General features: G+C 31.4%; 1 protein-coding gene across 2 annotated transcripts in view; it reads left to right on the plus strand.

Moving 5' to 3' along the window:
- Nucleotides 1-13,357, plus strand: part of LOC140445926 (beta-1,4-N-acetylgalactosaminyltransferase bre-4-like) — a 129,629-nt gene that overhangs the window by 71,472 nt on the left and 44,800 nt on the right. For both annotated transcript variants that reach the window (XM_072538371.1, XM_072538370.1), the window contains exon 3: nucleotides 9,045-9,340. In XM_072538371.1, the coding sequence (XP_072394472.1) occupies nucleotides 9,045-9,340 (296 nt within the window). The remainder of the gene's footprint in view (nucleotides 1-9,044; nucleotides 9,341-13,357) is intronic.

Genomic DNA, 13,357 nt, shown 5'->3' on the forward strand with positions numbered 1-13,357 from the left:
TAAAAAAATCTAAAAACCTTGCCAGAAATTATGCACCGTTTTGCCGGAAAATCGAAAAAACTGTAGACCATTGGATTTTTATCAAATTTGGTTAATCGGCTATATTTACGTCAATTTTGGTCCGAGAGTCAAGCGAATGGACATTTCCTACATAAAATTGGCCGCTCGTTCTTCTGCCATACTCAGAATTTTCCTACATCTAACTGTTCTTGGAAAAAATTTCCACTGGGATGTATGTATTCGCTGAAAATTTCGAGAAAATTAAAAGTGTATATTTTGTTTGAAATTTGAATTATTTCGATTAAGAGTGACTTGCTGATTAAAAAAATCTAAACATGTGGCTAAAAATTATGCACCGTTTTGCCGGAAAATCGAAAAAACTGTAGACCATTGGATTTTTATCAAATTTCGTTAATCGGCTATATTTACGTCAATTTTGGTCCGAGAGTCAAGCGAATGGACATTTCCTACATAAAATTGGCCCCTCGTTCTTCTGCCATACTCAGAATTTTGCTACATCTAACAGTTCGTGAGAAAAATTTCCACTGGGATGTTTGTATTCGCTGAAAATTTCGAGAAAATTAAAAGTGTATATTTTGTTTGAAATTTGAATTATTACGATTAAGGGTGACTTGCTGATTAAAAAAATCTAAACATGTGGCTAAAAATTATGCACCGTTTTGCCGGAAAATCGAAAAAACTGTAGATTTTTTAATTCGATTTTTCCTCTTTTCCGGCAAACTGGGGTTAAGGAATCAGAAAAAAAAGACATGCTTGGAATAATCTGAACCAAGTGCATGTACCAAAACATTAAAACAAATTTTTTTTTCGGAAAATTTGGAAAAAATATCCAAAGGGGGTACCCTTGGATTTTTATCAAATTTGGTTAATCGGCTATATTGGCGTCAATTTTGATCCGAGAGTCAAGCGAATACACATTTCCTACATAAAATTGGTCGCTCGTTATTTTGCCATACTCAGAATTTTCCTACATCTAACTGTTCTTGAGAAAAATTTCCACTGGGATGTATGTATTCGCTGAAAATTTCGAGAAAATTAAAAGTGTTTATTTTGTTTGAAATTTGAATTATTTCGATTAAGGGTGACTTGCTGATTAAAAAAATCTAAACATGTGGCTAAAAATTATGCACCGTTTTGCCGGAAAATCGAAAAAACTGTAGACCATTGGATTTTTATCAAATTTGGTTAATCGGCTATATTTACGTCAATTTTGGTCCGAGAGTCAAGCGAATGGACATTTCCTACATAAAATTGGTCGCTCGTTCTTCTGCCATACTAAGAATTTTCCTACATCTAACAGTTCGTGAGAAAAATTTCCACTGGGATGTATGTATTCGCTGTAAATTTCGAGAAAATTAAAAGTGTATATTTTGTTTGAAATTTGAATTATTTCGATTAAGGGTGACCTGCTGATTAAAAAAATCTAAACATGTGGCTAAAAGTTATGCACCGTTTTGCCGGAAAATCGAAAAAACTGTAGATTTGTGACGTGACAACGTCTTAAATTAGGTTGTGGCTCGGAGTCACTCATGAAAAAGTGTAACACCCCCCTCACGTCTGTTACGATGAGTCACCGAACGAGAGAGAGGCCCGCCGGACGGGCGAATGCCTTGCGTCTCTCTCCCACTCAAACATGATCGGTCCGCTGGTGCGATGCTATTTCTCCTATCATCGTCCTATCCTCAACAAAATCACTCAAATAGAAATTAGTTAAGTTTAAGTTTACATGTACAATGTTTTAGTAAACAAAATATATTTCTATAGTTAAAATTTGTGCAATTCTTATTTTCATTCAATTCCTTGTTCCTATTGTGCAATTTAATAATATTCATATCAATAAATATTCTACCGAGAAAAAGACGTTGTCTCGTAAAATCTTCGCCCGTAAAACCGACTTTACAGGCAACCGATTTTTTAATTCGATTTTTCCTCTTTTCCGTCAAACTGGGGTTAAGGGATCAGAAAAAAACACATGGTTTTAATAAGCTGGACCAAGTGCATGTACCAAAACATTAAACAAAATTTTTTTTTGGAAAATTTGGAAAAAATATTACAAGGGGGTACCCTTGGATTTTTATCAAATTTGGTTAATCGGCTATATTGGCGTCAATTTTTGTCCGAGAGTCAAGCTAATACACATTTCCTACAAAAAATTGGCCGCTCGTTCTTCTGCCATACTCAGAATTTTTCTACATCTAACGGTTCGTGAGAAAAATTTCCACTTGGATGTGTGTATTTGCTGAAAATTTCGTGAAAATTAAAAGTGTATATTTTGTTTAAAATTTAAATTATTTTGATTAAGGGTGACCTGCTGATTAAAAAAATCTAAACGCGTTGCCCGAAATTATACACCGTTTTGACGGAAAATCGAAAAAACTGTAGACCATTGGATTTTTATCAAATATCGTTAATCGGCTATATTGGCGTCAATTTTGGTCCGAGAGTCAAGCGGATGGACATTTCCTACATAAAATTGGCCTCTCTTTCTTCTGCCGTACTCAGAATTTTCTTACATCTAACGGTTCGTGAGAAAAATTTCCACGTGGATGTCGGTATTTGCTGAAAATTTCGTAAAAATTAAAAGTGTATATTTTGTTTAAAATTTGAATTATTTCGATTAAGGGTGACCTGCTGATTAAAAAAATCTAAACATGTGGCTAAAAATTATGCACCGTTTTGTCGGAAAATGGAAAAAACTGTAGATTTTTTAATTCGATTTTTCCTCTTTTCCGGCAAACTGGGGTTAAGGGATCAGAAAAAAAAGACATGCTTGGAATAATCTGAACCAAGTGCATGTACCAAAACATTAAAACAATTTTTTTTTTTTCGGAAAATTTGGAAAAAATATCCAAAGGGGGTACCCTTGGATTTTTATCAAATTTGGTTAATCGGCTATATTGGCGTCAATTTTGATCCGAGAGTCAAGCGAATACACATTTCCTACATAAAATTGGTCGCTCGTTATTTTGCCATACTCAGAATTTTCCTACATCTAACTGTTCTTGAGAAAAATTTCCACTGGGATGTTCGCTGAAAATTTCGAGAAAATTAAAAGTGTATATTTTGTTTGAAATTTGAATTATTTCGATTAAGGGTGACTTGCTGATTAAAAAAATCTAAACATGTGGCTAAAAATTATGCACCGTTTTGCCGGAAAATCGAAAAAACTGTAGACCATTGGATTTTTATCAAATTTGGTTAATCGGCTATATTTACGTCAATTTTGGTCCGAGAGTCAAGCGAATGGACATTTCCTACATAAAATTGGTCGCTCGTTCTTCTGCCATACTAAGAATTTTCCTACATCTAACAGTTCGTGAGAAAAATTTCCACTTGGATGTGTGTATTTGCTGAAAATTTCGTGAAAATTAAAAGTGTATATTTTGTTTAAAATTTAAATTATTTTGATTAAGGGTGACCTGCTGATTAAAAAAATCTAAACGCGTTGCCCGAAATTATACACCGTTTTGACGGAAAATCGAAAAAACTGTAGACCATTGGATTTTTATCAAATATCGTTAATGGGCTATATTGGCGTCAATTTTGGTCCGAGAGTCAAGCGGATGGACATTTCCTACATAAAATTGGCCTCTCGTTCTTCTGCCGTACTCAGAATTTTCTTACATCTAACGGTTCGTGAGAAAAATTTCCACGTGGATGTCGGTATTTGCTGAACTTTTCGTAAAAATTAAAAGTGTATATTTTGTTTAAAATTTGAATTATTTCGATTAAGGGTGACCTGCTGATTAAAAAAATCTAAACATGTGGCTAAAAATTATGCACCGTTTTGTCGGAAAATGGAAAAAACTGTAGATTTTTTAATTCGATTTTTCCTCTTTTCCGGCAAACTGGGGTTAAGGGATCAGAAAAAAACACATGCTTGGAATAGGCTTAACCAAGCGCATGTACCAAAACATTAAACAAAATTTTTTTTTGGAAAATTTGGAAAAAAACATTCCAAGGATTTTTTGGAAAAAATTTGTTTAATTTATTACTTAATGTTTATATTTTGAGAACGATTTCCGAAGTGGAAATTGAAACGTCAATAAACTTATTTTAACCTTTAATTGTGGCTTATTCCCATTAAAATAGTAATAGTTCTTCATGTTTATATTTTATTTCAATCAAAAATTCTACTCTCTTCACAGCAATATGAGACTGTTCCGTCAATGGATCATTTTTTAGCCATTTAAAACCAATGTCTTTCAGTACAATACTGAGTGATATTCGAAAACCACTAAACAGTTCTTTTTACTTCAATTGAATCCATAAATAGGTCAAACTCACATGTTCTTCTGAAAAGAATTAAATTTGATTACATGTTAAACAAATCTGTTTAACTTAATATACTTTATGATATCTACTTCGTTCACACATACTGTAAATTGTATTACAAATTTCTCTTGTATTTATTATTTCAGTATTGGTAACTTTCTTAGACACGTTAGCTTACGTACGTTTTTTGGGCGGTGATGTGTATTATGTATTTATGTATTATTACTCCAGTCACTGTGGAGGAAAAGAGGTCAATACCTCTAAATTTTTTATAACTGAATCGATTTTGCTAATAATTTGGAATTAGGCTTATCTTACCTCCCTCTTCAAAAGTTATATATGCGCTAGGTGAGCTTTTTATTTTTAAGAAGTGGAATCACCCCTTATTGAAAGTAATGAAAAAAAATTATATTAAAGCAGTTTATGGATTTAAATCGTGTTAAATTAGGTAATTGAAATATTGTCAATTATAATAATGGATATTGTGTACATTCTCAACCCTTAAATAATCTTAAAAAATAAAAATAATTGTAAAAAATCTTTTAACAGGTTCAAACGCTTTTGTAGTGCATTTATATAATCTACAATGTAATAATTTTGGTTGATTGCAACACTTCAACTCTCAAAAACTACCCCCTATGTCAAAATATAAAAAAAAATCTTTTTAAACAACTTCAAAAGTTTTTAATGTACATTTATATTCAAAAATTCCTTTCTCATCAATAAAACATTTTTTGATTGGTTGCTTATTTATAACCCTTAAAAACCACCTCTATGCTCATGAAAAAATTCCCCTTTGGTAAATGTCTAAATAAAAAAATTAAGTATACTCATGATGTTTTTATTTTAAAAAATTATGCATGAAAATACTTTACATTACAAAGTATACATATTTACAAAAATAACTCCACCTCTTCGTCTATTGCAGGACAGTTTTGACAGTTGTCGCCAGAGCATGTTCCACATATATATATATATATATATATATATATATATATATATATATATATATATATATATATATATATATATATATATATATATATATTGGGAGGAATAGGAGGGAAAAGGAAGAAAGGCAGACCGAAAACCAGGTGGAAGAAGGATGTTACAAAAGACATAGAAAAACTTAAAATACCAAACTGAAAGTATAAAGCAAATAGTAGTTTTAAAATAACTCCGTTAATTTTTGAGCTACAGTATCCATTAAAAAAATATTTTGAAGGTAATTTCAAAAGCTACAAGACTAAGTAGATTAAAATATGTTAAAATTCTTTTTTTTTTAAATAGTAAAGGGCCAAAGTGCTGATTACAGGTGTGTCAGCCGCTGTATTTCAAACTTCAATTGGCTATATCTCTATTATTTTTCGAGCTCCAACAAAATTTAAACAATCCAAATTTTTCTTAACAAAAAAACTACATTTTGGTATAGAACCATTTTTCAAGTATCTCTTATAGTTTTAGATTTATTATGAAAAAATGTAAATTTTTAGATAATTAAAAAAAAAGATTTTTTAATTTAAACATGATTTTTTTAAAAAATACGCATTTTAAACAAGCTAAACTTTTAAAACTTATAAATAACACTAAAAAAAATGAATTGTAAAAGATATACGTTTAATTTCAATTCTGATCGAAATAGTGTTACTTATACTGCTCGTTTTTTTTTTAACGCTAGAGTAATTCAAATTCTTTCCTTCGTATTTCGCTTTGTTTTAATTAAAATGGCTTTTAACATAGCTCATTTTAAAGGTTTTTTCTAGCTCTTTAAAAAGTGTTGTATGAGTTTTTATCAAAAAAGATGTCCATTTTCCAGATATTTGATGTTAAATGAATCGAGTATAGTATCCCAAAAATAAAAAGTCATCTTCAAACAATTATAAATCGCTTAGTATTGTACTTATAAAACTTAATAAAAAAACAATCTCTTTGTTTTTTTATAAGCTTTATTTTAGTTCATTATAGATTTTTCAATAAAAAGCTTTGTTTTTGAGTTATTCGTACAAAATCATTGGAAAACATGTTCTTTTTTGCGAAAAGTTTACTTTTTCAAGTGCGTATAACTCAAAAAGTATTGATTAAGCGAAAAAAATTTATATAACATTTTTTGTTTAAAACTTGATTCTCTATCAATTCCCGGGGTTATTTAGAAGCACACATCGGCACCATATAATTTATGTTTTTTGAGTAATTTACTACCCACTGTAAAAATTTCAGATAAATCGGTGCAGTTATAAAAAATTTAAAGGGAAAATGCCACAGTAACTGGACTATATATGTGTATGTATTGTGTGTTGTATGCGTATTATGGATATTTGTAGACGATGTGTATCCGACTATCTATCAATCCTTTGGTATATTCTTGTTGCTGACTTTTTTTTTAGTATTGGCAACTAGAGCCTGCTACATTCTGCTGGAACACATGTTTGTTTGCTACACATTTTTCTTCATTAAGTAGGCTGCTTCTTTGATTTTTCTCTTTTTCATATCTGGTTCTTTCATGATTATTGATGCATCTTTCCATAGTACTCTGTGCTCATTGTCCCAGGCATGTTTGCTTATCTGTAATTTGTCAAAGTCTCTGTTTTTGATGTTTATTTTATACTTGTTTATCCTAACACTTAGTGGTCTTGCGGTTTTTCCCACATACAAGTTGTTGCATTCACAGGGTATTTTATAGATGAATTTCTTTGATTTCTCTTGTGTGTTGCTAGGTTTGGTTTTGAACAGAATAGATCTCAGTGTTTTTTTTTTTCGAAAGTTGTGATGTACTTATTTCCTATCCTTTTTAATTTTTCCGATAATCTTTACATATAGTATTTTTGTTCCTTTTAAATCCCTTCTTGTGAGCTTTTCTCTTGTGGTGTTTTGTTGTCTTATTTCTTCAATATTGTGAAATTCCTTGTGTATAAATGACTTTGGGTAATCATTTTTTGTTAAAACCTTTGTTAGCAGGTTTTTTCTTTCTAAAATGCATTTTCATTAGAGTAGATGTTTTGGTCTCTATCGTATAATGATCTGATGATTAATTTTTGATGTTTACATCGTAGTTTGAGTGATAATTTAAATATCTGTTGGTGTGGGTTGGTTTTCTGTAAACTTTAAAATGTTGCTTAAATGTAGCGGGAGTCTTACACTACATCTGTATCCTCTTTTGTGATTAATGATTAATACATCCAGAAAATGAAGTGAAATGTTTTCTTTTTCCATGGTGGATTTGATTGATTCTTCTTTACTGTGAATGTCCATCAGAAATTTATTTAATGCTTCTGGGAGAAAATATCTACATATCTCTACTATACTGTAGGTTGTCAGTCTTGTTTATGTACGATGCTTTGCTCGAAATCCTTCATGAATATACCTGCTAATAATGGAAATAAAAGGATGAGCCCATGGTTACTTCAAAATATCGGACTAACCGGACAAAAATAGGACAAGAATTGTTTGAGTTTTTAATAAATGTTGTGTTGTGTGCTAAAGACTATATTATTGAGTCATTTGGGTTTTAGTTTAATTTAAAGTACTAAAGATAGCAGTGCCAAATATTCAGGTATGTAGCATGTACCGTACTCTGAAAGTGGGATGACCGCTGTAAGACTGACGATATTTTTGGAACACTCCCTTCTCTTATCTAGATCTTATCTCTATCGTTGGTCGGGTTGGTGCTCCTCTTCTTCTTTTTTTTAATTACTGTTTGGATGTAACTGTGAACACTATTACATCCCTCCTTACTCCCTCTTAACGATTATCTCTCTCGCTCTCTCACAGTCAGAGTATTCACACCTATTTCTCTATACATTCTGTTTCTCTCCACTGTACATCTATTACACTCCAGCATTGTGTGAGTAACAGTGTCGGAATATTCGCAGTATAATACGCACTAGACAATCTACCCAGTTGCCTTAGGCTCGGAATGAGCATCTTGGTCCACTGGGCAACATCTTTGTGTTGTTCCACGCTTTTTCCATCTTTCCATTGATCTTTCCTTTTCTTCTTTTTTTAAGGGTGTTGTCAAATACTCTATTCTCTTATAAAGATTTCTCCTTTCTACTGCTAACACATGCAGAGGAACACAACCCGCGATAGTCCACAAGGCCGCCGCAGATATAGTCCTATAGGTGCTTCGTACTCGCAACAGACTCGTTCTGTCTAGTCTTATCATGAGCCTAATATTAGGTATGGTATCTCCATCTAAATGTATTGAAAAATATTATTGTTTATTTATACAATAATTAATTAGTATTTTATTCTACATATTTGAAGTAGTAATTTAATTATTAAATTAGCGTTTTGGATTTTTTGTATTGTTTGTGAACAGTGTGCGACAATTTACATTTTTCTACCATTCTTTATGTATTTGGGGTATTGGGGGTTAACCCCCAAAACCTCCACTTCTGGGTGCGCCACAGTCTAGGAGGAACATTAGACAGTCTACTGCAAGGAGACCGCATGCTGCTGCAAATTGGTCTGAGGGGCACATTTTCTTTGTGAATTTTTGGGACTCCGTATAGGTGTGGTGTCCTACCGTAGTGTGTGGTGTTGGTGTTCTTCTTTGGTAGTCTGTCAAGCATTCCTTAAATTTGTGCAATGTTTTATATATTTTGTTTTCCAGTAGTTTATTTGGTTGGATCCTTATATAGGTTTATTAGTTTTCACAACCTTATATTTCTATTATATTTGGTAGTTCATTTTAAATTTTCCAGTTCAAAGCATGTAATAATGTATTACACAAAAAATCTTAATTCCAGATTACCAAAAGAAGAAAAAGAATCTCCGGGGTATGGACCTCTCCTGAAGACATTACTGTTTAAAAACAACAAAACTCACGATCATAATAACTCCCTTATTTACACAACGAAGAATGAATCCTATTATAATTACGTCGTAACCGAGCCACCATTCTTAACTACTAACCTCAACTTAAACATTTCTTTTTCTACGCCTGCTGTGATTGAAGTTTCAACCGTCATCGAAGCTGGAAACGATACGAAAATTAATTCCACTGCTTTGCCGTTGTGTCCGGATGATATTTCGTCGAATTTGGGTGAGTACGTTTTAATTTGAATCGAACTTTTATAATCGCGTACTTACCTTTAATGTAATATTTCGTAAATCATGAGGATAATAAAGGAAAAACTTGGAATAGAAAAACTCAGGAAGGAATGTATATTTTTGTGCTTTTTTTGTTATTTGTGATATATTATGCTTCTGTATACTTGTCACAGACAAACGGTTTATTATAATGCCCGTTTTATTCTAACGGTGCTAATATTTTAATTCGTTAGTGTAAAGAAGGTGAAAATTTTGACTTAAGGTCGCGGCATATTATCGTGCACGTATAGTTTCTGGCACGTAGCGTTTCCACTCTAGCAATTGGGCTGCGCGTTCACATTATCATACATAGAACGTTTCGGTTTGGTTCGATGAAGATATCATCTCGCTTTTCTCGACAAAAATTACGTGCAATTGCTCTTCTACTTAACGATGAAGAATGAAAAACTGTGTTAAAAAGAAGGTTTGAAGTACATCCAATGCTAAAAAACAGCCGATTTCATAATCAAGTTAAAGGAGATTTTAAATTTAAAGTTGCTTTTTTTTAACTTTAGATTTTGATTTCATAATCAAGTTAAAGGATCCTTTTTATCAAAAGCTCACTTTAACTTTAAAGTGAGGATTTCGGACTTTTAAGTTGTTAAAGCTTCCTTTATAGAGTACAAAAATTTTTTTATGAATATTTTAACAATACTGTTTGAGGTTACCATAACTGCCATCGTGCCATCCTATATTGTAATAACATATTACTTTTGTAATACCATTCTTTAAACATATTTACACTTTAAAAGCGCAATTATGCATAATCTTAAAACATCTAGTTCAAGTTCATCTGATGAAGAGGAATTTATTGCGGTTAGGAGACCAAAAATTTACAGATTAAGAATAAACTATTTTGAACATTATGGTGATTTGGATTTTTAACAAAGATAAAAGAGATTTAGGTTAATGATATAGGTATTATACTAATAGAATTAATAGTAAACTAGAATTAAAAAGTAAGTATAGTAATTATGATGAACTAATTAATAAACTAATTAATTTTTAAGTAATAGTAGATTTAAGTAAGTATTAAGTAATAAATCTAATTAAAAAGAAAGTCCAGTAATAATATTTAAACAGAAATATATATAAAGAAATAATAATAGGTAGTAAATAAAAATAAAAGTAGTATTCAATTAGTATTAAAGTTAATAGTAATTAAAATAAATCTGGATTAGTAATTAATTAAACATAAGTAATTTAGTAGTTAAAAACCAACAATTATAGTATATCAATCTGGTAAGTAGAATACAAACGCGCAAAATTCGTCAAAATGGCCAAAATGTATGACATTCAATGTCATTATTTCCATTTTAGTTCAAATACATCGTAATTTAGTTTAACCAACAGTATAAAATTTCATTAAAAGCCACTTTACTTAAAGAACCCTTTAAAGCGAATTATGAAATCAAATATCATTGACAGCCACTTTAAAGTCGACTTTAACATAAGAAGATGTAATGTGAATACTTTAAGTTTAAATATTTTTTAAATTTAATTTCACCTTCAGTTAAAAAACAAAATACTACATTTAACGAAGCCATACATATCAAACCAAAAAGTATTTTTAAAAAGAAGAGGTATCACTTCCGTACATATGTCCTAATTGTTTATCACTTCCGTGATTAATTGTCACAAAGCAATAAAAACACATGCATAAATGACAAAATAGCCTCGAAAATTATTTTTTTAAATTCTCTGTATCAAAATCAAACAAATACCTAAATAAACAAGGGGAAAACGACGGACATCTAATTCACATTATCCTTACCAACCGGTTACGACTCGTTACGTAGCCGTCGGTAGCAATAAAAAAGTTTTCGAATATACTGAACGGAAACGTTAAGTGTCTGAAACGCTATGTTCTGAACAGTGTGCGTTGTTCATATTTAAAACCATTTAAATTATATTTTTCGGAAACTAAACGCTATGTGCTAAAAACGCAACGTGCAGGATAATACCACGACCTTTACTAATTGACTTTTAAGAATCTCCTTTTAGTCCAGTAAATGAACATGAAATACGACGATACTGTGTAATTTTCCGTGTCACCACCTAATTGCATGAAATTTGTGGATTTTGGTTCTACACACCCTTCATTTCACTGTTAGACTCAAGCCGTTGGTTGCTTTTTATTTTTTAGGGGGGAAAGCTACCCCTATTAGAAAAAAATCGTATAATTGTGAATTAAAGCGGGTAATTGATTTAAAATCATATTTTAATAAAAAAAAAACGAATATCAATTAACATTACACAACATAGTTTAAGATTTTCTCACAGTTTAACCCCTAAATCTCACCCTCTAGATTAGTTATAATTAAAACAATGTCATAGAATACCTTGTCTCCACTGATTTGCATGGAAATTTGGATTTAGGTTATACTTACTCCCCACTTCAAAATTGGACTTGGGCGCGTGGTTATTTTTTATTTGTTAGGGGTAAAAACGACCATCATTAGAAAAAAATCATATAATTCTAAATTCAAGCAATTGGGAATTATTTAATTATACAGTGATATTAAATTTAGATTTCTGGACTGTTTAAATTTTTTACCGCTAATTTCTACGCTTATAAAAATCACACTTTGCGAAGAAATTTGAAATTTTTTAAATCAAAATGTTATGAATTTATTTTATATATAATAGTCTCCCGTTTTATACCGCTCGCGGCTTTGGGAGTATAGCAGGGTAGTCTGCTATATCTAGGGCCTACGGTATACAAGGAAGGTAACATGGCCAGTGCTACGCTTCAACCGTCTATTATTACCCCTGGTTTTACGCAAGGTACTCATTTTATTCAGGCTGAGTCGACCTGGGGCCTATAGACATTTTTAAAAATGTCTAGTTGTTCTTGCCGGCGGTAGGATTCGAACTCCGGACCACCGGCATGCGAGGCAAGCATCCTACCGCTTGCGCTACGCAGACCCTTGAATTTATTTTATTTCAACTTAAAAAACAACTCTTATTAGTTTGTAAGGATGGGTGAAAGTATGTCTGTGCCTTAATAGCACATTATGCGTATCTTATAATGCTCTAGTATACTCGTTCTGATATCTCCTAAAATATGTGATTGATTTTTTACCCATAACTCGGTTAGCTTTTAAGCTATGAAGTACTTAAAAAACGATTTTGTAGGTTTTTTAAGGGCAATAAGAACATTTATGTTAATTATTTTTTAAACCTTTATTTTTATGTAAATAGTATATTTATTTATACATATTTTTAAATATACATATTTATTTAAATAGTATAGTTTCTTTTTAACTTCCAAGACTCTGTAGTCCTTTGTTGCAGTTATCATATTATTAATTTTGTCTATAGCGCTTTTGGGTCCGTAAATATTATAGCTTTATCAACATTTTTTTCCTCACAAATCATTAGGTCCTTTTGAATAGCTATTATGATCATCTAAAGAGAGGTTATAATTTGCTGCTAATTCAAGCGCAGTTGCAATCATAGCGAGTGCCCACAGGACTTAATAAATTTTGAAATAAATTTGTTTTGGACTTAAGTTCATTTTGGAAACAAACTTAAAAGCATGCATTAATTTTGACTAGGACTTGGCCATATTTTGTGGAACATGAGTGATCTATATTGTTAAAAGCGACTCCTGGTTATACGATGAAGTTAATGCTTTTTTGGACTTTAGTAAGTTTTCGAATAACGTCTTCATTTGTCGTGTCGCATGCCTGGGAGCTACTACCATTATACCATTCGTAAACGTCTTAAAGTAAAAATCATTTAATGTAATACGGTGACAGAATTATGATCAAATTATTGTCAATCTTGAAAATTACGATTCAGGTGATGATTTTGTTACCTGATGATTACTTTTGATACACTTTCTATCAAATTTCTGTAAGAAATTGATTCAAGTGTTGCTACGCCACTGGTACCAAACAATTTCTAATTTAATAAGATCGACCGAGGTAACTTTCTTCGAGCAAATTCCAAAGAAATCGCTGGT

The sequence above is a fragment of the Diabrotica undecimpunctata genome, chromosome 7, assembly GCF_040954645.1.
Source record: "Diabrotica undecimpunctata isolate CICGRU chromosome 7, icDiaUnde3, whole genome shotgun sequence".
NCBI classification, from domain to species: Eukaryota; Metazoa; Arthropoda; class Insecta; order Coleoptera; family Chrysomelidae; genus Diabrotica; species Diabrotica undecimpunctata.